Here is a 27,423-nt window from a genome sequence, read left to right as displayed (position 1 = left end):
ATGAATCTTTGGTACTTGTGATGGCTGAGTCCAGTATAAATTTCTATTACATAAGCTTAACTGAGCCCTCACTGCTGCAAGGTAATCCTTTTGTATCTCCCTTATTGATTTATTATCTTATTCCTAAAGTGGCTTTTCCAAACCTTTTTAGCTCTATTCAAACCACTCACAGCTCCTCCTCCTCATACTTTCTCTGTTAAGAAGACTGCATCAGACAGAATGTGCCAAAAGCCTTAAGTATAATTACTTTAAAATAAATATTTTATATTTATAATTATAAATAATATTTATAGATAAATACTTTAAAATAAAATAAAAATAAAATTCATGAGATATCTTCTATTTCATTGAATAAAAAGCTGAGGTCATTTGCAGAAAGGGTCTTCTTTTCTCCTCTTCATCTCATATCAGTCAGATGTCTTTCAGACTATCATTCTCCTTGCTCATCTTTCACAAGAAGTGTTGCCTCTCTGTCCCAAAGTAAACCACTCTATAACTGGCTTACTTGAATGATACTGCATCTCCTAACTCCTGATATTGTCACTGGCTGTTCTGCATACTTGGAATTCTCTGTACATGTCCATCTCCTGGAAAGTGTTACTTTCAGTAAGACTTTCCCAGTCTTCCTTAATATTGGTTCTTCCTCTTGAAATAATCTCCAATATCATGTATAAATCTTGTTTTCAAATAATGGTTTAATATTGTCTCTCCCACAATTGATGGAATTTATTATTTTTTAAAAATTTTCTTTACACCCCAAGGAATTATCACTAGTGCTTAGAATATAGTAGATATTGAATAGATGCTTGTTGACTAACTTCATTCAGTGTGAGCAAAACTTTAGTTGCTTCCTGAAGGATTAGTTTCATTTGTGGAGGATGGATAATTTAGGTCCTATACATTTGGGATGGATAACTTTGGAAAGAACCTTGACTTTGGAATGGGAATACGAATTGATTTACTTGAGTTCATTAAAACACAACAAGAATATTCTCTATATGGTTAGTGAATATGGGTTTGGACTCTATCTTTGACATATTCTCTCAATGGAGCTTCATGAAAATAACTTGACCACATTGGGGCTCTGAATGAATGATATTTTAGGGAGAGGCCTCAAATTGTGCTTAGTTAGTATAAATACAGAGCAGGGAGGATACAGTTTGCAAGAGAGACACAAACACATCCATACAAATAGACATAAAATATGGAATTTTGCTTACTTTGAAAAATAGGGGAATTGAGACTTTAGAATATTAACTAACAGAAATGATTAGTAGGTTACAAAGGAAGAAGTTGAAGATAGGAAACCCATCTTCCTCTCTTCAATGTATCATAATCTCTCTCTAGTAAACACAAAATAAATGTTCAATGAAAATACATGATTACTATATGAATGAATATTAAGTTCTTAGAGAACCAGAACCATATCTTTTCTTGTCTTCTCTTCTCTAAAAGTAGCTCAAGAGTAATATATAAGATATTTCCCCGCTAATAGTTTAGTAAGCATTTATAATCTAAAAATAAATGATGGGTAAGGGAATTCAGATATTAAAATATATTATTTGATTAAAATTTAGATTTATTTATAAATTTATATTTGCATGTTTCTACTTATATGAACATGTACACATTTGTTTTTAGCAAACAATAAATAGAATGAAATTTATGCTTTTATGATATTATCTCGTTCATTGATGATTTTTGTTGAAGATTAAGTTTATTTAAACAACCTTTTTAAAGAAATGTATATTTATTCAGATTTTTTTAAACTTACTGTTCATTTGTGATGATCCTATTTATTTTTGGATTTGCTCTATACAGGAAAGGTAGCTACAAACCTTAATGAAAGATGAATAAAACAAATGCCAGCTGAGAATCAATAGAGAAAAGGGATCTATACCCTTTGAAGCCTCCACACTAGGCCAGAGAAGGGATGGTTACTTGTTCTAAAGCAAGTGAGAAAAGTATTTGGAAAAGATAACTGGTTCTTGGAAGACTTTAAATCTGGAGCTTTAGCTATGAAGCCACAAATTGATCTAGTGTGGTATCATAAAAGACAAAGGATCTATACTGTGGGCAATTACCCTTAGTTAGGTGGGGAGAATGGAGGTTAAAAAGTTTGGCCTTCGTGTTAGTGGAGCAAAAACCAATGAAGACCAAAGAGTCAAATGACATAATCATACATAAAACACTAAAGTAGGTTCTAATATATAATTTGTAGATGTTATTCTATACTTTTAGGAAGGCTACAAAATACCAGGAAGTATCTACTAACAAATCTGGCATTGGCTTTTCTTTAGCAGTGATACAACATATTTAATGAGCACATGATATGTGCAAGGTCCCAAACATCAAGTCCCAGCTTTGAAATGACAAGATCGCATTTATAAATTGTATAAAGTTGTATGTAAAAATAAAGTCCACATACTGGTTGTTAAAATTGTGGAGGGGGAGATCATCTTACATATCTATTCATTTATTTGCTTGTTTATTATCCATCATCCCTCCATTCATTCATTTGACATGTGCTCTATAGGGGAACGCATTGGGTAACTTACTTCATCTCACTCTGGTTTCCTTATTTTTTAAAGGGAGGAGTTTGGATTAAGTGATCTTTGTGGACCTTCGGATTCAGGAGATCTTAACTCAAATCTCATTCTTACTATCTGGTAACTGTGTCACAAACTCTGGAAGAGGATTACTTCTCTCTAGAGTTCCCATCATTTTCCCAACAACCAGTTACTACATATTAGTGAGAATAAAATCCAAGACAAAATTTCCTCTTATTTGATTCTTCATGTTTTAGAGAATAAAATTAGAATTAAGGTGAGTAGGAAAGCTATTAATGCTCTCCTTTTGGAAGAGAGAGTTCTAACAGATGTTTGGTTCATAGAAGTCCCTCATCACTAATATATATATATAGATATCTATATATATATATATAGATATATATATATATATAGATATCTATATATATATATATATTTATTTATTTATTTATCTAGCATATCGTATCTCTATTCTTGGCTTATGAATTGTTTCCCAAGTTCCTCATCTTTTTCTTCATTCTGTTCAGTTGGTGTTTATAGTGACAAAATTGCTTCAGCTTTATCTTAACTCACATCTTTTCCTCCATTACTACTCCATTCATATTCTTACATTTCTCCTGATGAATATATATATATATATATATTTTTTTTTTACTAGATAATGCTGCTTTGGCCTTTTAAATACAAAGTGCTTAGCATAATGCCTGATACATAGTAGGTGTTATAGGAATGCTTATTCTTTTTCTTCCCCTTTGCTTTTAAATATTCAGTTTCTTTTGAATAAGGTAGACCCATGTAGAACCATATTGCAAGAATGGGATGCATCCCATCAAGCCTCAGTGATATTGTAGTTCAAATTTGACTACCTGAATTAAAATCTCTAGTTTTGAATGTTTTGCCTGTATTTGAAGCACGTGGATGGAATGAGGTGAAGTCATGGATTTTAATACTAGCTTCTTTTGTGGATCTGTCTCCTTTAAATTCTGGAATTTTATTCCTCTCCCTTCATTAAACCTTCTCCCTACTGTGACTAACTTGGAGACAGCCAATAAACATTTTCTAAGTGCCTACTATATGTGTGTGACATTATAGTTAAGTGCTGGGATACATACACATACACACATGCATATACATACCTACACATATAGTCTTTTCTATCCCCAATTCTTTATTTCAAGCACTTTAGATTAGATTTGCAAGACATTCAGCAAATAAATTCTTCTACTCTTTTTTAGGCTTATTCTATCTCTGGCCAAGATTCTGTTATCACTATATTGTAAGCTATACTTCAGAAATACATATACCCTTCTCAGTCACCATCTTCCTATATATAAGTTCATTTCCCAAATTATTTTTGTCTTCTGCATTTCCTTGCCTCTGATTACCAAAAAAACGAATTTTAATAAGTGAGTAAAATACAACTTATGTCCCTATCATCTTCATCTCCTAAAGACTCTTCATAATCACTGGCAAAATTTTTAGGTTTCTTCTGATAGTATCATTCTGATTAGATAAAACATTAAAAGTAGGTGATGGTCATTCATTTTAATAGCTTAGAAATGTTTCTTCTATTAAATACACCACAAAATCCTCTCTATCACTGTTACTGAATCAACTAATAGCTGCCTTTACTCGAAAATAGCATGCTTCTTTTTTTGTTGCTGTTCAGTTTTTTTTTTTTCACTTATATCAGTCATTTTAAGGTTTTCTCAGCAAAGATACTAGAGTAGTTTGTCATCAGCTCATTTTATGGATGAGGAAACTAAGGAAAAGAGAGTTAAGTGGCTTGCCTAGGGTCACATAACTAGTAAGTGCCTGAAGCCAGTTTGAACTCTGGAAGAGGAGTCTTCCTGATTCTAGACCTGTACTCTATCCACTGGGCTACCTAGCTGCCCAACAAACTATTCTATACTTCTTCCTCTGACCCTTAGGGGATGATGGCATAACTGATAACCTTTGTGGTTGTCTACTACAGCATATTTTGGAGGACATGTAGCCTTTGCCTCTTAAGAACATCTAGTTACCTCTTATTCAGGAAAGGTTTCAAATCTGTCTTTCTGCCCTAAATATAGTTAACCCTGTCCTCCCCAGTTCTGGCATGGAGAAAGGGAGACTTTACCCTTGTTAAAATTTTGTAGAATACATAAATTTTATATACAGGAGGAAGAGAAGGAAAGGATTGATGATCAACTGTGATGGATTTGGTTCTTCTCAACAGTGCTATGATTCAAAGCAATTCCAATAGACTTGATATGAAAAACGTCATCCAGAGAGAAAACTATTAAGACTGAATGTGGATCAAAGCATAATATTTTGACCTTTTTATTTTAGGGGGGTTGTTTATTTGTTTGTTACTTTCTTTTTCATGCTTTTTTTTTCTCCTTTGGGTCTGATTTTTCCTTCACAACATAATAAATAGGGAAATATGTTTAAAAGAATTGCACATATTCAACCTATATCAAATTGTTTGCTGTCTTGGGGAAGGAGAGGGTAAGGGAGAAAAGGAGAAAAATTTAGAACACAAAGTCTTTCTAAAATGAATACTGAAAACTATCTTTACATATATTTGGAGAAAAATTCAATTGAGAAAGAAATAAAATAAAATTTAAAAATTTAAAAAAGTAACTTGCTCAAGATTCCAAGGACCAAATCAGTACAAAAACCCATGTCTCCAAACTTAATGTCCAATGCTCTGTCAGAAACATTTTATGCTAATCAAGAAGACCTTGTTTTACGTAACACTTTTCTTTGTGGAAAGATTCCTTTTCTATCTCAATATTATTGAAAGTCTACAATTTCTTAAAAAAGAACTAACTAAAGAGAGTTAAGTATATCCATATAATCATTATAAACACAAATATGCTTACATATATATATATATATATATATATATATATATGAACTAATACATAGCTATACATGCACATATACACACAATTTTGGTTGCATATAAACATACTCATGCTCATGTATGTTCATATGGTAATACACTTACAGAAGACAATCATCAGGAACATTATTTCCCTGATTATATCCTAAACATCATAAAGACTGAAGAGTATTCTAAATACCTTATCTCCACGAGGTCCTCTTTCTCCTCGTTCTCCTTGGAGACCCTGATAAATACACAAACAAAGGTAATGACATATAGTTTCTTTCTTTTATTATAGCTTTTTATTTACAAGATATGTGCATGGGCAATTTTTCAGCATTGACAATTGTAAAACCTTTTGTTCCAGCTTTTAACCCCTTCTTTTCCCCCCTTTCCCCAGATGGCAGGTTGACTAATACATGTTAAATATATTATATATATATATATTTTTTTCAATTGCATTCCTGTATTCATAACTTTCCTCTCCTGATCCAAACCACATACAAAAAACACAGTACTTAGTGGGACTGGCAGCTTCTCACCCTGCAAACCTCAGAGCTTTTAGAGCCAGAAAAGATCTGAAAGACAAATCTTCCCCTAACCCCTCATTCCAGACAGAATGAATTCTAGATAGAAAAATGAAGACTGAGTAAAGATGTGAAATTTTTTGAGTGAACATAAAATGAGTTAATGGCAAAACCAGTTCTATAGCCCAATTTTCTTGACTACCAGCTTGTTTTAGAAATATTATATAGATAATTAGAGAAGACATGAGTTCCTGCCTAGAGATATACGTTTGAAAGCCATCACCTGCATATAAGGGGCATTGGTATTGTTAAATCATTTCAGTTATGTCTGGCTCTTTCTGTCCCCATTTGGGAAGTCCTTGGCAAAGATGCTGAAGTCATTTCCTTTTCCAGCTCAATTATAGATGAGGCAAACAGTTAATTCACTTGCCCAGGGTAACTCAACTAGATATGAACTCATGAAGATAAGTCTTCCTGAATTCAAGTCTGGCATTCTATCCACTTGCCACCCAGCTAAGGTCATATAAGATTACATGACAATTGTTAATGGACAGATCTTCTCTGAGAGCCTCCACAGCTATGGATCATAGCATCTGAAGGAGTTGCAGGGCAGTCTTTGCTGATACAGGTGCTGCAGACTGGGAACGAGATAAATTGGAGGCAGGGGAAGAGGAGAGAGGTTAGTTAATGCAACTGCCTCTCAAGAGAGGTCAGAGAACAGGAACTACTCTCAGTTTCGTTGTATCATCCTCTCACAAGAGCAGATTCATTCTGTGTTGGATCTCCAGCACCCACTGTCAGGTAACTATCGTGTATTGCAAAATATATGTGCAAAACATAATAGATATTTTGAGAATATTTGTTAAAAAAATGAATGGTCGTGATAATAAATTACTTTAGAGGAGAGAGACATCATCACAGGTGTGACAGAACTGAGGCTAAATCCATGTCTCATAACTCCAAGCTCAGTTGTTCTATTCTCCATTTAACAGGAATCCATAAGTTTTTTTTTTTTTTTTTTTTAATATACCACACTTTCATCTAAAAGGCTAGAAATGGAAACATTTCACTGAAATGATAATGAATATAGATTACCATATTAGGGTATTATTGAGTGGGGGAGCAATGACTCAAAAGTACCTTTGTCTTGCATTTCAGAGCTTCTATGATTTTTTAACAAACCAGATTACATGTAGATAAAGTTGACATCACAATTTGTATCAAAAGCCATCTTCTACGGGAAGCCTTTCCTAATCCCCCAGTTCCTAGTACCTTCCTCAAAATTATATTTAATTTCAATATATTCTGTATAACATACAAATATATGCTAACAGCATATATCTAGATGACTAGATCTAGAAATATTAACACATTATCTTTCTATTAGAAAGTAAACTTTTTGAGGACTATTTTATTTTCATCTTTGTATCTCAAGGGTTTAGCACTAAGCCTGACACATATTAGGTATTTAAAAATGCTTGTGGTTAATGAATTGAATTGAAGCTCTTATAAAGAATGTTTAATATGGAAAAGAAAAGAATCAGGAAGGACATAACTTCTGTCATCAAGTACTTAAAGCATTAACACATGAAAGTGAGACATCCAAATACAATTAATATAGAGCTGACTAGAGCATTAAGAAGACTTGGGTTCAAGGTCCACCATTGATACAGAGTGGTTATTGAAAATTGGACAGATCACTTAACATCTAAGTGCCCCATATTACTTTCTAAAACTATATGTTTCATAGTACTTGTTGATTTGCATTGGTAAAGAGAATACTCTTATTGGAAATCCCCTGTAATCATGAAATCAGGGGTTCAGTCCCCATCAGCACCAACTAAAAAAAAAAAGAAATAAAGGAAAGTAGAAGAAAGTCACAATACAGAAGTAGAAACAATTACATGAAGGAAATTGTAAAGAGGAAGTTTCTACTCAAAATGATGAAAAACTTCCTGTAAATGAGAACTGAATACTTTTATGGGCTCACTCATGAGATACTGAATTTCCTGCGATTGAAAATGTTTAGTGGAAAAAGCATGGGATTTCAAATCAAGAAACTTAGGGCAAAGAACTGAATCTGACATTAATGCTGCATAACCAAGGACAAATTGTAGATTTCATCATCTATATTTTTCAGTTGTTTTAGTTGTGCCCAGTTCTTTTTGACCATTTGGAGTTTTCTTGGCAAAGATAGTAGAGCTGTTTGACATTTCCTTTTCCAGCTCATCTTACAGATGAAGAAACTGAGGCAAACAAGATTAGGTGACCTGCCCAGGACCGTACAGCTAATGTTTCAGGCCAGATTTGAATTCAGGAAGATGATCTGACCACAGGTTCAGCACTTGATGTACTGTGCCACCTAGTTGCTCATCTATAAAATAAGGATAACATTAATTGAATCTGGTACTTAATAAATACTTGTTATTAGTTGAAGGATGATTAACACAAGGAATGTTTATTTGAGAGAAGCAAAAAAAAAATCAGGGAGCATAGAATTGATATTATCCAGTAATTCAGGCATTAAGACATGGAAGAAAGATAGAAGAAAGGCAACCGGGTATAGATAAGATAGTTGGCTCGGGAGTCTTCTTGGGTACCCCTTCTGGGTTCAAGTCTCACCTCTGACACAGAATGACTGCAATGTTAGGCAAGTCAGTTAATTTCTAAGTACTCTAAAAGAAATTCACCTCAAACTTCTAACAGAAATTTCCTTTTTAGGAAGTGATTTAAATAGATTATCTCTGTGGTAGCTTTTGATTCCAAGATCTGTGAAGCTATGAACAGCGTAGGGCAGAGCATACAGTAAAATCGTAGTGTGGTTCTCTGTGTCATAATTTCAGTGGCCTGATGATTGGGCCACCTTATCCATCCTTAGTTCCTCAAAGCAGATAGATAGATAGATATATAGATAGATAGACAGACAGACAGACAGACAGATGATAGAAAAAAGACACGACAGATGAATAGCTAGAAAAAAGAAAGATAGGTAAATATAGATAGGCGGACAGATAGTTATATGGCATACAGATAGATGATAGAAAAATAAATAGAAAAAAGACAGAAAGATGATAGCTAGCTAGTTAGATAATAGAAAAAAGAGATATAGATATATAAATAGATGATAGAAAAAAAGAAACAGATTGATAGATTGAGCAATAGATAGATAAACAAATCAATAAGAACACTTTCTAGTAAGAATATTATTACCTAAACTACCCATATTAGTGATCTCTTTTGCCAAAATTTAGTCTCCTGTTTAAGGACAAACTTCCCTTATAAATGGTGATAGGTTAAGCTTTATTTGACAACAGTGTTAGCAGGAACCTTAGAGACTTCATAGTATGACATTTGACTTTAGAGGCACAGAAAATTAGAAACCAGAGAAAGTGACTTACTTACCTAACTAGTAAATGACAAAACCAGGATTTGACCCCATGGCTTATAGCTTCAAATCTACAGCTCTTTCAAACTTGGAAGGTTAAAGAGAGTAAGAAACAGTCTGTGTTTGCTGCTGTCTGTGCAACTTTATAAAATTATTTCACTGTTCTGGTCTCAGATTTCTCATTATAAAGTAAGGGATTTGAACTAGATGGACTCTGATGACCCTTCCAGCATTGATCTTGGAATCTATCATTTCATTATTTTATTCTTGTTGTACAAAGATTAATCAGTGGAAATTAGAAACCTGGCTGTGTGTTAAGTATAAACTGAGGCTTGGAAGTTTCTCTATGCAAGGCTTAGTCACCTTCTAAAGGGATTAAATTCAAGCAGAAACATTTCCAATAGGAAAAAAAATATATATATATATTCTCTAGATAATACTATTACTTACTGGAATCCCAATCTGTCCAGGAAGCCCTGCTTGTCCTGGAGGTCCCATTGGTCCCTGGAAAGGCATTTACAAAAATAGAGAAAAAGAACAAACATCAGGAGATAAAAACAAACGCAATGAGAAAGTTCCTAACACTATCAAGAAAAGAATTAAAGGAAGCAGAGGTTGGGTGATCAAACTCAGAGCTTATTATGTAATAAAAGGCAGTTGGAGCTTTCCTGACACAAAAGCAAATATATGGGAGGACATGAGTTAACTAGGTCAACATCATTCTCAAATATGTCAGGCCAACCCAGCAACACATTCAACACCTAAAATTTCATTATATTTGAGACAGCAGTATAAGATGAGGAGAGATGGTTTTGGGTTAAAAAATGCCCCTTATTTCTAAGATATTGATCATACTATTCTCTCTTCGATCTATGTCTACTTGTCTTACCCTCATCACCTTTGCTACCTTTCATCTATCGTCTCCCTCTGCTTCTATAGTCCCTTTCTGTCATGGGTAAATTGATATAGGACGTCTAATTTGAGACAGTTTCCAATTATCTTTCATTCCCAAGATTTTATAAAAATTCCCCCATGTTGGTATTCCCTTGAACCTTGTACTTTTTAGTCCTCTTTATTTTTCATCTTCCTCCATTAGAAGAAAAGCTCCTTTTGGACAGGGGCTGCCTTTAATTTATTTTTCTTTGTAATCATGGCATTTAGTACTGGAACATGTAAGCATTTGTTGACTTGGTCAATCAAAATTTGTTGATTTGGCTTATTTGCCCATATTACACCAGTCCCTTTCACTATTCTTATTCCTCAAGATTCTGTCATAGGAAATCACTCTATATATTCTCCTTTTTGGAAACTTCATTAGTTTATGAGCTTAATTATTATCACAACAACCTCCTAATTGGTCTTCCTGTCTCAATTGGTACACCATATTAGTGCTCCCTTTAAACTACTGCCACAGTAATCTTCCTTAAACTGATCTAACCAAGTAACTTCTTACTCAATGAACTACAGTGTCATCCTACTAACTTTAGAGTGTAAACTCTCTTGATTAGTTTATAAAACTCTTCACACCCGCAGCATATTTTTCCAACTTCATTGAGCCTTTCTATCCCCTGTGATCTAGACATCTAGGCTTTTTTTCTGTTCCTCACACCCATTGCATCTACATGTCTTTGCAATGGCCATCCTATATTTCATCCATTTCCTCCTCATAGAATTCTTCTCTAAAGATGAAATTTAATCATTACCTTCTGCATGAAAACTTTCCTCATCCCACAAAGGCAATTGTTCTTCTTTCAAAACTACCTTGTAATAAGCTACTTTTTTATTTATGAATAAAATGAATTTTATATGATTTATAGATAACAGACATATAAGCACCATACACATACCCCTTTTCTTCCTCTGTTAGAATGAGATGCCCAATAAGCCTTACAAATTGCCTTTTTTTTCTGCTTTTACTCTAGATTATTCACTCCTGTAATAGTCTCTATTCCTTTCTTTGCTTGTGAAATCCCTATACATTACTTTAAAACACAATCTTTAAGATATCTCATCCATTATGGCTTCTAGTTAGAGAATATTTCTTTATTAGTACTTTTCTCTCCCAGAGCCTAACACAGTGATTGCCACATAGTAGGTGCCTAATAAATAATGACTTGTTTAACTTCAGGTGGGAAGATGTGAGTTTGAATCTGGTTTCTAGCAGTTACTGACTGTGTGATTTGGGATAATCACATCTCTCTAAATTTCATTTTCCTCATTTGTAACTTGATGATATCATTGCTTGCACTGCTGGTCTTAGGATATATTGAGAAAAATGCTTTATAAACCTAAAAGTATAATAGAAACTTGTGCTATTTTCCTCTGTGCTAATCATTGTCCTCTCCAAGCCTCTTCACTTAAAATCAAGTTTTATAGCACTTTAAGTCTTACAAGGATTTTCCTCACAGAATTCTACTAAGTTAGCTGGCTAAGTACACCCTCTTTCTTGGCATTATAACCTTATGTGCAAGATGGGGATAATAATTCCTGTCTGGCCTGGCCCCTCACCCCACCTAGGTATTTAGGACTAAGTGAGAAAAAAAATCTTCAGAGATTTCATAAAACCACAGATTTATACCTGAAAGAGACCTCACAGGCCATCAAACCTAACTTCTTCATTTTGCAGATAAAGAAAGTGAGGCAGACAGAGGCTAAATATCCAGTCACAAAAATGGGAAGTGTCTAGTGGCATTCAAATTCAAATTCTTTTGACAGCAATCAACTCCAGAACCAATGACCCTACAAAATCTTTTCTTCTCCATGCTAACTTTTTCAGAGGAAGTAAGCTTGGTGGCTAACTTATCACAAAAGGAGAAAAAATAAGCAAAAATAAAAATATAACCTGTCTCTACTTAGTGTGTGATACAGAAACTTGAAAGTCAAGAGAAGGACTGGAATCTCTTAGAAAATGACAAAGAGAAATTCCTTCACCAGACCCATGATCTTGCCAAGTGTCATGGTAGTTATGACCCTTCCAGACCCCTCATCCCCTCCCATCTCCCAGTTCTCTGAACTTTTCTGATGCATTAGTAAGTGAAACAATGGCTGCAATTCCTCAAACTTTTCACAATTCACCCTTTTCCCCTGAAGTCAGCAAGAAGCTGGGTGAGTCCTGAGGACAGACCTGAAACGAGTCTGGACATTGCTGAGGCACAGTCTTCTCTTTGGACAGTCTCTATCAGTACTTTTTAACTGAGGCAAGAAAAAATGCCAGACAGGCTCTGCTCCTGCTGGGGCTGTCAACTACAGCTTCTGGAGTGGTAAATCCAAATGCCCACAGCACGTAATTCTCAACCTCCTTCTATATAGTCAGTTATCCTTTGAAATGTACTCCTGGGGTCTGATGTTCATTCAGCCAATATCTTACATGCGTAGTCTTAGAACTATCTTGGGTTTTTCCCTCTCCTTCATTTCTCATATCCAATGTTATCAGGTCCTGTCAATTGCATCTTTAAAACAGTTTTTTAATCTGTTACTTGCTTTCTGTTCTCCCCGTAACCATCCCGATACAGGCTCTCATTATTATTCACCTGGACTACTGCAGTCACCTCCTATTTTATATCTAGTCTGTCCTCTCCCCTACTTACAATCCAATTTCCATATTGCTGCCCAAATTATCTTCCTTAGGAAGAGTTTTGGACAAGCCAATCAAAACAGTCTGCTCGAAAATCTTGAGTGGCCTTTTACTGCTCACTAAATCAAGTTCAGATTCTTCTGTTCCATATTTGAGGAGCTCCATAAACTGTTGTCTATATATCTACCTCATCTCATACTGATTACATGTTAAAGTCAAGGAATCCTGGATAATTCCCTGATCCCCTAACAGATCTTTTATCTTCCCACCTTTATGCTTTTGTTCAGACTCTTCCCTATGATAACTCTGCAAGATTCTGTTACTTTCTTTGCTTGTAGAATCCCTTCAATTTCCCTTAAAACGCAACCCTAATGGCATCTCAACCATTAAGGTTTTTGGATTAGTAATGGCCCTCTCTTTTAGGCTTCACAGACTACATTGCTTTCCACTTCTCTAATGCACTATTATCATCTATATTTTCATTTTATTCCTCTAATAGACTAGAATCTTGGGCCATACAATCTTTCATGAATTCATTTAAAGTCAATTTTATCTAGCTGACTACCTGAACTTTTGCAAGTATGTTTCTAGAAATGAATATGCATATATATTAATCTATTGAATATTTTTTAAAAATTAACCACAATTCATTTCAATAAATATTAAGTTCCTAAAGTGTATAAATCATAAAACAGAGCAATTCTTCTTTTTGGAATATTTTATAAGGAAAAAGGCTTACCTTCAGACCCACTTCACCAGGTAATCCAGGTTCCCCTATCTCCCCCTGAATGAAAACAGACATTATTACAACCTAAGCCACTATGGTATTCTTTAATTTATGAAAAGAGTCCCAGATTTTCTTTCAAAGTCTGGCATTTTGAAAAATTTTTCACAGAAATGTAGATGACTAGAAGGACCTTGAAATTATATAGACTGATAAGAGTCAAAAGGGATCTTAAAACATAGCATAGTTTCTAATATATATATATATATGTATATTTATGTGTGTATATTTATGTGTGTATATGTGTATATATATATGTATACATATATATATATATATACATAATTTATTTCATTAAATATTTCCAAATTACATTTCTAGGGTTGTTGTAAGACAATTAGGGTTATGTGACTTGCCTAGAGCCACACAGCTAGTAAGTATCAAGTATTTGAGGCAGGATTTGGATTCAGGTTCTCCTGACACTAGAACTGTGTTCTATTTCTGTATCACTTAGCCACCCCCAATTACATTTTTAAGTTTTTAACATTCATTATTTTTAATTGTGAGCTGCAAATTTTGTACCCTATCCTATCTCTACTCCAGAAGGCAAGCAATGTGATATTGATTATACATGTGAAGCCATGCAAAATATATTTCCATATTAATGATGAACTATAACATGTAGAAAACATGTTAAGCCTGAAATTTAAAACATAGGCTATGAAGCTACAAGGCTTCTTGAGGACAGATTTTTTTGGAAGTGGGAGGAACCCTAGAGATCATTATTTTAATCCAGCCAGTTTTCAAACATTTTGGAATCAGAATCCCTTTACATGCTTAAAAAATTTTGTTTACCCTAAATTATATTTGTTTACATGGTTTATATCTATATTTACTGTATTAGAAATAAAACAAATGAAATACATGTTAATATAAAATATATTAATAAAATATTTTTTTCTAAAATAAAAATAGAAGAATGGTATAGTTTTACATGTTTGAACATTTTAAAAAAAATATTTGTATTGTTATATTTGCTCCTATAATCAATCAGTTGTGATACATAGTTTTGGATAAAGTATATAAAGAAAATTCAGCCTCAAACAATTATGTGGTTGGGGGAAAAAAAAACAGGCTAAATATTTTATTAGGTAAATAGGAAAATAGTTTCGACTTCAAAAGACAACAGGGACCCACATTTTGAGAGTTACCAATCTAATCCATTCATTTTATATATGAAATGCTTTGCTTTGGGCAGCACATATACTAAAAGTTAGAACAATAAACAATATAGAGATTGATCAATTTGTATATGAGAACATTTAGCATAGGTGAGGAAACTAAATATACTAATCAAAATTACAAAGACTAAAACTTGGGGACATTAAAACAGCTTCCATACTTCTTAGGAATCAGTGTAACATATAGTAGAAAGAACACAAAAGGTTGAGGTTTGAAACTTCACTCTCTGTCTTAGAGCCTTTCACTTCACTTACTATAATTTTTTAGAGGGAAAAAGATTGTTTGTTTGTTTGTTTTTGTTTTGTTTTAACTTGTTTGTCTGTTTCTGATATCAAATCTAACTGGGAAGGGCACAAAAAATCACATCTCTCTCTGCTGCACTTCTAGATAGAGAATAACATTGGTGAAGATAAGCAAGACCAGGGGGAAAATCTAAAAATATCTTGTGCTTGTCTTTTGGCTGAATCATACTGTTATTTTGCTTCTGTGTAGACTTGCCATGTTTAGTTTATACTAGATTAAAATGAGTTTGCATTTCCAAGTACCCTCTCACTATGAGAGGCCAGAAAGAGTGAGGAGCTTGGATTATGGCCACAAATTGGGCAGAAGCTAACTGCTCCCCATGGGGAAGCAGTGTATGACCTCAGACTCATTATCACTGCTGCTCTAACCGGGTGAGCTGACCAACCACAGCTGCCTGGTAAAATGATGGTGGGTACTCTTTCCTCTCCTTATAACCCAAATCATCTTGTGGTTAGAGGGAAGAGTAAATCTCCAGATACTCTTCCCATTCTCTCTAGCTCCTACGGAGCCCTATGCTCACCCCACAGCCCAAAGGACATATTGCCTTCACTTTTAAGGAAATTCCCAGGCCATAATTTTTTTTTTCCTCTCCTCACTTAGAAGACTGATACCAGGAGAAGCTTTGCACATTTAATCCAAGGGAAGTTACACACTACTCTGTGCTAGATACAAGTAGGAACATGTAGACTATTAACCTTTAGCTGCTGGCTTCTGTTGCTCTGGAAATGGTTACACTACTCCCCGACGATGCATTTCAGTCAATAACAATTCATTTTTCTCCATTTCCCCTGGCCCTGATGCACATAATGTACTTAATGAAATGTGTTGCAAGGATAGCTAGAATTTGAGCTTACAGGATATAAGACTAAGGAGTTGTGTTTTTGTAAAATAATCTTATATCTATAGAACTTTAGGATATTATAAAAAGGATGATATGTCTAGAGCTGTAAAAGAAACCATCTAGTCTAAATGCTCTTTTTATAGATGAGGAAACTGAGGCTTGGGAGTTAAGTTACTTTTCTAAAGTTATACATCCTGACAGTAAAATAACTAGAAAATCAGTGGATGCCCATCAATTGGGGAATGGCTCAACAAGTTGTGATATATCAAGATAATGAAATATTCTTCTGTACAAAATAATGAACAAGCTGAATATGGAAAGGCCTGGAAAGATTTGCATGAACTGATAATGAGTAAAACTAGCAGAATAAGAAATACATTGTACAGAATAACAGCAAGAATGCATGATGATTAACTATGAAAGATTTGGTTCTTCTCAATGGTTCAGTGATCCAAAGCAATAGATTTTGGACAGAAAATGCCATCTGCATACAGAAAAAGAACTGAGGAGACTGAATGTAAATCCAACACATGCTATGTTCACTTCTTTTTCCTGTTTTTTTTTTAATCTTTCCCATGTTTTTTTCCCTTTTCCCTTCTGATTTTTTTATCCCAACATGATTCATAAAGCAATGTGTGTTAAAAAAAAAAAAAAGCTATACAATTAAATTAAAAAATAAAGTCATACATTCAAGATAAGATTTGAATCCTGGGCTTCTAATAACAGGATCAAAGCCCTTTTCAAAGTATCTTAATTAGAAATCAAAATCTCAAAATTACAGAATATTAGACTGATAGAAATACAGGAAGATAGAACTTTTGCATTATAAATTCAAGGGGTCTCAAGATAATTAAGTCTAATTTACCACGCTATCAAACCTACCTGTGTACCTTTGGCTCCTTCTCTCCCTGGGGGCCCAGATAAGCCCATAGATCCCTAGAATAAAAAAAGAAGAAGAAATAACATTCAATAATTATGTTTAAATTAAATTTCTTCAATTAATAAAAATAATATCTTTTCTAATATATACCTTTGATAGGAAAACACACACAAGATACAACAAATATATAAAGTCAAGCAAAGCAATTCCTGAATTTATCATGTTCAAAAGTGTGTGTGGTCCAAATGGCACCCAAATGACACTTTTATGTCAGTAGAGAAAAGCATATTTCATCACTGATCTTTTAAAATTGTGACAGATCACTATTATTGATTAGAATTATATTCAATCATAACAACATTGACAAAAGAGATGATAATCAAAATCTCCAAGGAAGAATCAGACTCTCCCTACTCCTGGTCATGGCATAGTAGATTTGGAGATAGAAAGGACTTTAAAGCTAATTTAATTTTACATTCCATTTTACAAATGAAGGAAGTGAAGTGCAGAGCAGTTAAATGGCAAATCAGCTTTCCCAAATTTATATAGGATGTGACTGAATTGCAATACAAGCCTAGATTCTCCCATTCTATGTCAAAATGACAGTAAATAAAACTGAAATACAAATAACCAACCTGCCTTTCAAGTCCTTAAAATAATCTGGAAGACTATAATCTAGCTAGTGAAAAGAATCTCAGAAGCTATGTTGTCTCCCCTGAACCTGATCAAAGTCTTCTTTATAACATCCTCAGCAAGAGCTGTCTAATATATGTGGAAATCTCCATTGAGGAGGAACCTACCATTCCCAGGGCAGTCATTCTATTTATGAATAACTCTGTTAGTAAGGCTTCCTTCTATCTACTAAGCTGAAATTTGCCTCTGCAAATGCCTCTCATAATTCATAGCCTTACACATGTGAAGTCTAATATCTTTGCCTTCAAATTAAATCACCAGTCAACAAGCATTTATTAAATGGACACTAGGCTCTAGGCACTATTCCAAGTTCTAAGAATACAGAGATAAAAATGAAATAGACCATGCCTTCAAGGAGTTTATAATCTCTTGTGGGAATCAAAGATTTGACAATTGTCATTTAACTCTAAACATGAAATTGTCCTAAAAATCTAAACAGTTTGTTTCAAAAGTCAAGGGAAAAAACCTTTGTCAAGTCCCTATTATGTGGCCAACATTATAATGTCTTTGTAGAAGATGTAAGAAAATCATATAGTCTTTGGCCTTAATTTATTTGGAGAGAGAGAACCATTAGGTTAACATATCAATACTGAAGTCAAAATGTTTGCTTCTTGCTAGTTTTATAATGAAGCTGCAAGGTAGGGCACTAAAGTGAATGAAGAATACTCAAATTCAAATTCAATCTCAGATATTTATTTGCAGTGTGACTTGGTCAAGTAATTTAGCCTCTATTTGTCTCAATTTCCTCAAGTACAAAATGGTGATAATAACTGTACCAACCGTTTGGTATTATTGTGAGAATCTAGTGCTCAGTACAATGTTTGGCATATAGTAAGCACTATATAAATGCTAGTAAGTCTCATTGAGTAAGTAACACAGCCTCTGTGGGCCTCAGTTTCCTTACCTGTAAAATGGAGATAAATTAATTCTGCCAATCTGCACTATCTACAAAATCATCTTCAGGATTAAATAAAATTAGTTATTTATAGTACATACCCAATGTATGTGCTGATATGAGTTTTAGTAAAATTATACTGAATAAATGTCCAAGGGGAAAAGGAGAAGCAGCATAATGTAGTTGAATGGACACAATATTTGGAGTCAGGGGGTCTTAGCTTTACAAAAGAAAGATATGTTAAAGACTATCCAAAGTCTACCCTTCATTTTGCACAAGAAAAAAAACTTGTGTACATTTCTAAGACAGGATTTGAACAGAGGGCTTCCTGACTTACTAGTTAGAAGATACACAAGGGTTCATGTCTTGGTCTTGCTACTTACTAGTTGCATCATTTGGGGCAAATTTCTTTTTTTTCCCTCTTTCCTTACAAAATAACAAGGTTAGACTAGATCTAATGTCCCTTTTATATGAACCATGTCATATAAAACTAAGATCTAAGTCATTTCCCTCCTCTAATACTCAGTTTCCACATTTATCAAATGAAGATAATTATCCTTGACCCATTTCCCTGCCAAAGTGGTTCTGAGTATCAAATGGAATAAGATTTGGGAAAGTATTGTTTCACAACTAAAACTCTCTACAAGATAAATGATCTCCTTTATTCTGCTAGAGTAAACATTTCCTTATAACACACTGTAATCATGGTGAGCCTAGCCAATTGGTAGTATTGATGATAAAGGGGCATGAAATCACACCATAGCCAGGGAAAATGATGCCTTTGGATGCCTGCTGTAGCTCTAACAAGCAACCAAGGAAGGAAATGTGGGGATGTTCGTGGGATGATTATGTGTCTGCTGCCTTTCAATCCAACAATTGAAACTCCAATGTCATCTATGTTGGAGCAAAACTCTCTTTTGTCAGGGTGCTAGAGCTGGATGTGTAGGCTCTGGTCTAAATGGCTGTTTCTCACAGAGCAGAAATTGTTATAATGATAGGCACTGCATTGCAAATATCTCCAAAAGTTATAGGAGAGGCATGTTATTAGTAGAAAGGAAAAGGAGAAGTCTTTAAGATGTTCTCAAAAGAATGCTGAAGACAGAAGAGGTTTTAGGATACTGACTAGTAGGACACTATATGTTAGTGGGGACCTTAGATGATAGAATATTAGGACATACAGTATTAGAGCTGGAATGAACCATAATGGGTAGGTAGACCAGGAAAATTTACCTTTAGGTCTATGAATTTTTTTTAAATAATTGTATTTGAATAGAATTAGTTTCCTTTATAATCTTATGCATTTTATTTAATTTTAAAATATTAAAACATTATGAACATTAATTTGACAGTCAACTAACATTTATTTATCTCCTTTATTCCATCAGAGCAAATATTTCCTCCACACACTGTAATTATGGTAAGCCTAACCATTGTGCTAAGCATTGGTGATACAAAGAAAGGCAAAAAAAAAAAATCTCTACTCTCAAGGGGTCTAATGAGGGAGACGACATGTGAACAAGTAATGAACAACCAAGATATATTCAGGGTAAATTGGTCTCAGAGACAAGGTACTAAGATTATGGAGAACCAGGAAAAGATTCTTGCAGATGATGGGACTTTCGCTAAAACTTTATGAGACATTACTTTGAGGAATCCATAGGATCAACAAGATTGTCAGAAAGGTCCCTAACACACAAAAATGTTAAGGACTTGTGAACTAGAATAAAAACCTTATTTTACAGGTGGGGAAATTGAGGTTGAGAAAGATCTAATAATGTATACAAGATCACACAACTAACTAAAGGCAGAGCTAGAAATTCAAAGTTTTCTGATTCTCACCCTAATACTCTTCCTACTATAGATGCTACCTCCATATCATGACTGAGTTTTTAATTATTTTTATACATTAGGAATAATAAACGCATTCAAGCTATATTGTTGAGTCAACAGTAATTTGTATTAAGTTCTTACTTTATGCCAGGTAATATGCTAAAATATTGGTGATACCAAGAGAGGCAAAGCAATGTCTGCCAACCAGGAGCTAACATTTTAAAGGGAAAGCATACAAACAGCCAGGTACATACGAAATGTAGTTAGGTGAAACGGAATGTGGAAGGGAAGTATCTAACAATGAAAGGGATTGGGAAAGGAATCCAGCTATCAGACAGAGTCTCACAACTAATAACCTCATGGCATAGTTAGGGCAGAGGTTATAGTCTTTATGTGAGCAATGCTGTGTATTTTGTACAATGCTGTTTTCTTATACTCTTGTTGTATTTTATATAAGTATATGCAAACCCAAGAGCAAAAATTTCACAAAATTATACCTGAGATCCTTGGCAGGTAGAATGAAATTAGAGCCACAATTAATGAAAAGTTATCTGAAACCTTAAATGCCACAGTCTTTCTCAGACATGTACAACCAGTCATTTACTCTAGAAGTCTAAATCATAGCATGATTATTCAGCACACTGGTCTGCTCTGAATCCATAGATATCAACCCTGGATAGAAATCTGTCAGCCTACAATGATGGGATTCATTTGTGAGAATGGATTCATTTGTAAGAAATTTCATAATGCATGGAGGTGGAAGTACTTTGATCCCATGTGATCTAAATATAGTTAACTTTAAAATGAATGGAAATTCAGTTTGAATTAACGTAACTTTCCAAGTTCTCACTCCTTCATTCCTATTGAAAACAATGTAAATAAACCCGGACAAGTGGCAAATTTATTTTGGACCTCTGAATGCATTCTATATTGTTTCTTTCCACTTGTGACAAACAGGAAAGGACTACTCTATGACCTTGAGCAAGTCACCTAACCCTGTTTGCCTCACAGTTCCCCCATGAGGAGTAGGAGAAAGAAATTTGCCATGAAATCCTAGATAGAGTCACAAAGGGTCAAACATAACTGAAATGACTCTACAACAAAATTAAATATATCCATTCTACCACAGAGAATATTAGAGTTAGGCAGGACTTTAAAAAGAATGTTAGAGTAGAAAAAAGCCTTAGAACATGCACCAACTCTTAGAAAGACTATTTTTTTGCCTTTGTTTCCCTAGTCCATTGCATATTAAATTTCTCATTCCTTGTTCTCCTTCATGTCTTGCAGCTGTGGCAAACCACAGTCACACACTCTCTTCTCCTTAATATTCTCTTCTCTCTAGGTTTTGGTGGCATTCCTCTCTCCTGGTTCTCCTATTATCTGTCCACTCTCAGTCTTCTTTGCTGGATTTTTATCCAGATCATATCTGATAATCATAGGTGGCTCACAGGCGTCTAACTGGCCCTTTTCTCTTATTCTTCTTTACAATGTCACTGGGTGACCTCATCAGCTCCCATGGTTTCAATTATCATGTCTATAATGATGATTCTCCAATCTAATTTTCCAGTACTAACCTCTCTGCTGACTTCCAGGCTCATTTCTCCAAATGATTATTTGACACCTTGAAATGTATACTCCCTAGATTCAGCATGTCCCAAACTGAACTCATTATTTTTCTCCTCAAACACTCAACTCTTCTTAACTTCCCAATTAAGGACACAACTATTTCCCCAGTTCCCCAGGTTCACAACTTAAGTGTCATCTTCAAAATCCTCAGTCTCCCTCAACCCCTATATCCAATCTGTGGCCAAAACCTATCATTTTTACCTTTATAACATCCCTACCATATATCGCCTTCTCTTCTCTGATACAGCCATAACTGTTGGAGTTGTAACTCATTCTCTAACAGTTTAGGCTTCTACAATAAATGGCTAGTTATAGTCTGAGAAAGGCTGTAACATTTAAGGTTTCACGTAGCTTTTCATTAACTATAGCTCTAATTTCATTATACATATCAAGGATCTCAGCTACAGTTTTGTGAATTTTATGCCTTTGGGTATACATAATCTTACCAAAATCACAAAGGATTTAAGAAAACAGGATTGTACAAAATACACGACATTGATCACAGGAAGAATATCCCCTTTGCCCTGACTATGCCAGCAGGTTGTTATTAATTGTGAGGATCTGATAAGATGATGCCTGGATTCCTTTCCCAATCTCTCAATGTTAGAGCCTTCCCCTTCCACATTCTATCTGCTCTAACTAGATTTCATATGTACTGACTGTATTGTCTCTCCCTATATTGTCAATTCCTGGAGGACAGACATTGCTTTTATATCTCTTGCTTTTAGCATAGTATCTGGCAAAAAGTAAGAGCTTAATACAAATTATTTTCACTCAACAATATAACTTGAATATATTTATTATTCCTAATGTATTGAAATAATTCAAAATTCAGCCACAATATAGAAGCAATATATGTAGTAGAAAGAGTATTGGGGTGAGAATCAGAAGACTTAGAATTTCAATTCTGCCTTTAGTTGTGTGATCCTGTATATGCTATTAGATCACTCTCCACCCTGAGATACCTAATACATGATTGTGGGATTGAATTTGAAGATTGTTTCATTTGCCTAAAACTTATTTCTTCCATTAGATTATGAGCCCTCTTCTCTTGCATGGGAATTGTGCCCTATGAAGAGAGAGATTTTAGAGGATTTTCCTGAGTTGGAAAAGTAAACAAAACCCAGAAATTTCTTAGTTGATAGGTATGCTTGATAAATAAAGGGATTTAGTCCTAAGGATCTGGGGGGAATCCAGGATAACTTACATGGCAACTAAAAAAAAAAAAAAAAAAAAAAAAAGTATTGTGTAGCCTGAGGGGAATTTCTTGGAATTCTATTCTCAATTTGGTTGCAGAGTCTCCCAAGTAAGAGGAAGGGATGAAGACTAAGAATCAGAAATTTAGCTTTTTTCTAACCCTAATTCAGATAGTTGTTTGGTGACAAATATTTCTGCTAGGAAAATAGTCAAATGATCTGATTTAATATTAACCTGAAGATATCTTCTCCTCCTAATTTAGTTCTGATTTCCACAACCTTAAAAGATATAGTTAAAAAAATTTAATGTTTAGATGCAACTTGGCTTGGAAAGATTTCATTGGCTTCTATAACTCTAGCACATGATAGCATTTAGGTATTATAGTAGAATAAATTCTGGACTAAGGTTAAAATTCTGAGATATTTAATAGCTACAAGACAGGGGACAAATCACTCACTATATCCAAGATTCATTTTCCTTATCTGTGATATAAAGATAATAACAACTCAAGTTTGTGAGGATCAAATGAGATAATATATATAAAGAGCTTGCGAACCTTAAAATATTGTTTAAATCTTAGCTATTATTGATTCCAAAAAGGCAATTTAAGATCAAAGGAAGGCAGAGGAAAGAAGCTCAATGAACATAACAAATAGAGATAAGAACTATTGAAGCAAACAGGAGAGACAACATGGCACTTATTGGTATAACCTTTGGCAGCCACCACAACACAATAAATCTTAGGAGTAAAGCTTTTTCAGGTATGTAGATAATCTGTAGGTATATACATACTGTAGCATAATAAGAGAAAAAATACTATTTTTGTTCCTTGTTTAAAAAATTAATATGACAATGTATTTATGATCAGAATTTTTCAATAATGGGCTGCCTCAAGGTTGTTCAAGGGATTCTTATGTATGACAGGATGCTGCAACTCTATGTGTGACAAAAAAAGAACTGAATTCTCAATTTTGCCAAGTCCAAGGGTAGCAGATTGTGAGGACACAGTAGCAAGAAGACCTGGGTTTTTGTAATACCAAAGGAAGGAACTATACTAAGGAATTAACAACTACCTTACAGCCTCATAAGGGCATTCCAAATAGGGATGTTTTCTGGGTAGCCCCAACTCTCATAGTGCTAATATACGACTTTCACAGTAGGCAGGCGAAGGGAACCTGCCTTCCCAAAGGTTAGGCTACTGACCCATAAATCCTGGGTGATGAGTGGGGTGTTTTATCAATGTAGATAAGCATTGACTCTACCTCTAATATGTGACAGTAAAGTCACAGTCAATCTCAATGATGATTGATGAGTGAAGGATTAGTGAAATAGACTCTCAGCCCTGCCTGAGAATGAAAAGAAAGTTGATTTCAGCCTAATACTGATAGATTCCTTCCATTTCACTCTCTAAGGAGGCTAAAGAAGAAGATTTCTATAACTATAAGATTATAGCCATTCAGTGCTCTCCAAGGTGCTCACCTTATCTCCCTTGAGTCCAGGAATGCCAGGTTGTCCATTTTCTCCCTGTAATAATAATTCCAAAGACATTAGTTCAAAATCAAATATTAAAAATCAAACATCAGATATCAGTCTCTAAGGTCCTAGGAAATTACATGATTCATTTAAAATGGATGGACAGAATATAGCTTGAGTAATTCAACCCATCAGGTATATTCTGTAATTTATGAGTTTCTCCAAGGATAGAAGAATTACTGCTTTTCAGAGGGCAATAAGGTTATTCTTTCAGGACTAATACTAGCATGGGAACTTGGATTTGGAGTTGGAGTACCTAAGCTAAAATGTTGGTGACCCAAGTTTTTTTTTTTTTTTTTTTTTACTTTTTTGATCCTTAATTTCTTCATCTAAAAGTAAGAGGTTTTGATTAGAAGTGCCAGGGCATGGAATTTAAATTTTACCCTCAAATCCTAAAAAAAAAAAAAAAAAAAAAAAGGGGGGGATATTGGTAAGTAGGAGAGATTTGGAGGAATTTTAGAGATAATCTTGTCTAGATATGCAATTTAATAAATAAGGCAAATGTTGAAACGCACAGAAGAGAACTGAAAGTTCAGAAAGAAACACAGACAAGCTACACAACTGTGAAAGTAATATGCTGAATTACATAATATACATTTTTAAGCTATATGCAATAGAAGCTCATGACAGCACACAATCTTCTTTTTGTTTTTTTCCTTTGTATTTTGAAACTTTTTTCTTAGAGAAATTGATGGAATAAGTATGGCAAAGAGGAAACAAAAGTATCACTTTTTGTAGAAATTATGATGGCTAAAAGAATCTATGGAGACTCAACTAAACATTAATTGAAACAAGTAATAACTGTGGCAAAGATGCAGGATATAAAATAATCTCACATAAACTATTAATACTTTCATATATCACTGAAAATATCTAATAGAAAGAGGTAAAGCAAAATTCCATGAAAATAGCTACAGAATACATACAATATTGAGAAATATACTTTCTTTTTATTTTTTTTATTTTTTTTTTAATTTTATATATATATATATATATATATTTTATAATATTATCCCTTGTATTCATTTTTCCAAATTACCCCCCTCCCTCTATTCCCTCCCCCCGACGACAGGCAATACCATACATTTTACATGTGTTACAATATAGTCTAGGTACAATACATGTGTGCGAATATCATTTTCTTGTTGCACAATAAACATTAGAATCCGAAGGTACATGCAACCTGGGCAGACAGATATTAGTGCTAACAATTTTCATTCCCCTCCCAGTGTTTCTTCTCTGGGTGCAGCTACCCCTGTCCATCATTGATCAACTGGAAGTGAGTTGGATCTTCTTTATGTTGAAGATTTCCACTTCCATCAGAATACATCCCCATTCAGTATTGTTGTTGAAGTGTACAGTGATCTTCTGGTTCTGCTCATTTCACTCAGCATCAGTTGATTTAAGTCTCTCCAGGCCTCTTTATATTCCTCCTGCTGGTCATTTCTTACCGAGCAATAATATTCCATAACCTTCATATACCACAATTTACCCAACCATTCTCCAACTGATGGACATCCATTCATCTTCCAGTTTCTAGCTACAACAAAAAGAGCTGCCACAAACATTTTGGCACATATATGTCTCTTTCCGCTCTTTAGTATTTCTTTGGGATATAATCCCAGTAGTAGCGCTGCTGGGTCAAAGGGTATGCACAGTTTGATAACTTTTTGGGCATAATTCCAGATTGCTCTCCAGAATGGCTGGATTCTTTCACAACTCCACCAGCAATGTATTAGTGTCCCAATTTCCCCACATCCCCTCCAACATTTGTCATTATTTGTTCCTGTCATCTTAGCCAATCTGACAGGTGTGTAGTGGTATCTCAGAGTGGTCTTAATTTGCATTTCTCTGATCAGTAGTGATTTGGAACATTCTTTCATGTGAGTGGATATAGTTTCAATTTCTTCCTCTGAGAATTGTCTGTTCATATCCTTTGACCATTTATCAATTGGAGAATGGTTCGGTTTCTTATAAATTATGGTCAGTTCTCTATATATTTTGGAAATGAGACCTTTGTCAGAACCTTTGTTTTTAAAAATATTTTCCCAATTTGTTACTTCCCTCCTAATCTTGTTTGCATTAGTATTATTTGTACAGAAACTTTTTAGTTTGATGTAATCAAAATCTTCTATTTTGTGATCAATAATGATCTCTAGTTCTCCTCTGGTCATAAATTCCTTCCTCCTCCACAAGTCTGAGAGGTAGATTATCCTCTGTTCCTCTAATCTATTTATTATCTCCCTCTTTATGCCTAAATCATGGACCCATTTTGATCTTATCTTGGTATATGGTGTTAAGTGTGGATCCATATCTAATTTCTGCCATACTAATTTCCAGTTATCCCAACAGTTTTTTCCGAATAATGAATTTTTATCCCTAATGTTGGTATCTTTGCGTTTGTCAAAGATTAGATTGCTATAGATGTACCCTTTTTTGTCCTTTGTATCTAATCTGTTCCACTGATCTACCGGTCTATTTCTTAGCCAATACCAAATGGTTTTGGTGACTGCTGCTATATAATATAGCTTTAGATGAGGTACACTTAGACCACCTTCCTCTGAGTTTTTTTTCATTAGTTCCCTTGCAATTCTTGACCTTTTATTCTTCCATATGAATTTTGTTATTTTTTCTAGGTCATTAAAATAGTTTCTTGGGAGTCTGATTGGTATAGCACTAAATAAATAGATTAGTTTGGGGAGTATTGTCATCTTTATTATATTCGCTCGGCCTATCCAAGAGCACTGAATGT

The 27,423-nt window shown here is 34.3% G+C and overlaps 1 protein-coding gene across 2 annotated transcripts in view; it reads right to left on the bottom strand.

Moving 5' to 3' along the window:
• COL22A1 (collagen type XXII alpha 1 chain) overlaps window positions 1–27,423 on the bottom strand; it is a 578,696-nt gene that overhangs the window by 271,980 nt on the left and 279,293 nt on the right. For both annotated transcript variants that reach the window (XM_074264749.1, XM_074264757.1), the window contains 5 exons: window positions 24,618–24,662; window positions 16,900–16,953; window positions 13,647–13,691; window positions 9,784–9,837; window positions 5,621–5,665 (listed from right to left, as the gene is read on the bottom strand). In XM_074264749.1, coding sequence (XP_074120850.1) covers window positions 5,621–5,665; window positions 9,784–9,837; window positions 13,647–13,691; window positions 16,900–16,953; window positions 24,618–24,662 — 243 coding nt within the window. The remainder of the gene's footprint in view (window positions 1–5,620; window positions 5,666–9,783; window positions 9,838–13,646; window positions 13,692–16,899; window positions 16,954–24,617; window positions 24,663–27,423) is intronic.

The sequence above is a fragment of the Sminthopsis crassicaudata genome, chromosome 1, assembly GCF_048593235.1.
Source record: "Sminthopsis crassicaudata isolate SCR6 chromosome 1, ASM4859323v1, whole genome shotgun sequence".
In the NCBI taxonomy this organism is placed as follows: Eukaryota; Metazoa; Chordata; class Mammalia; order Dasyuromorphia; family Dasyuridae; genus Sminthopsis; species Sminthopsis crassicaudata.
Note: the sequence above shows the minus strand (reverse complement) of the source record. Positions and strands in the feature narration are given on the sequence as shown.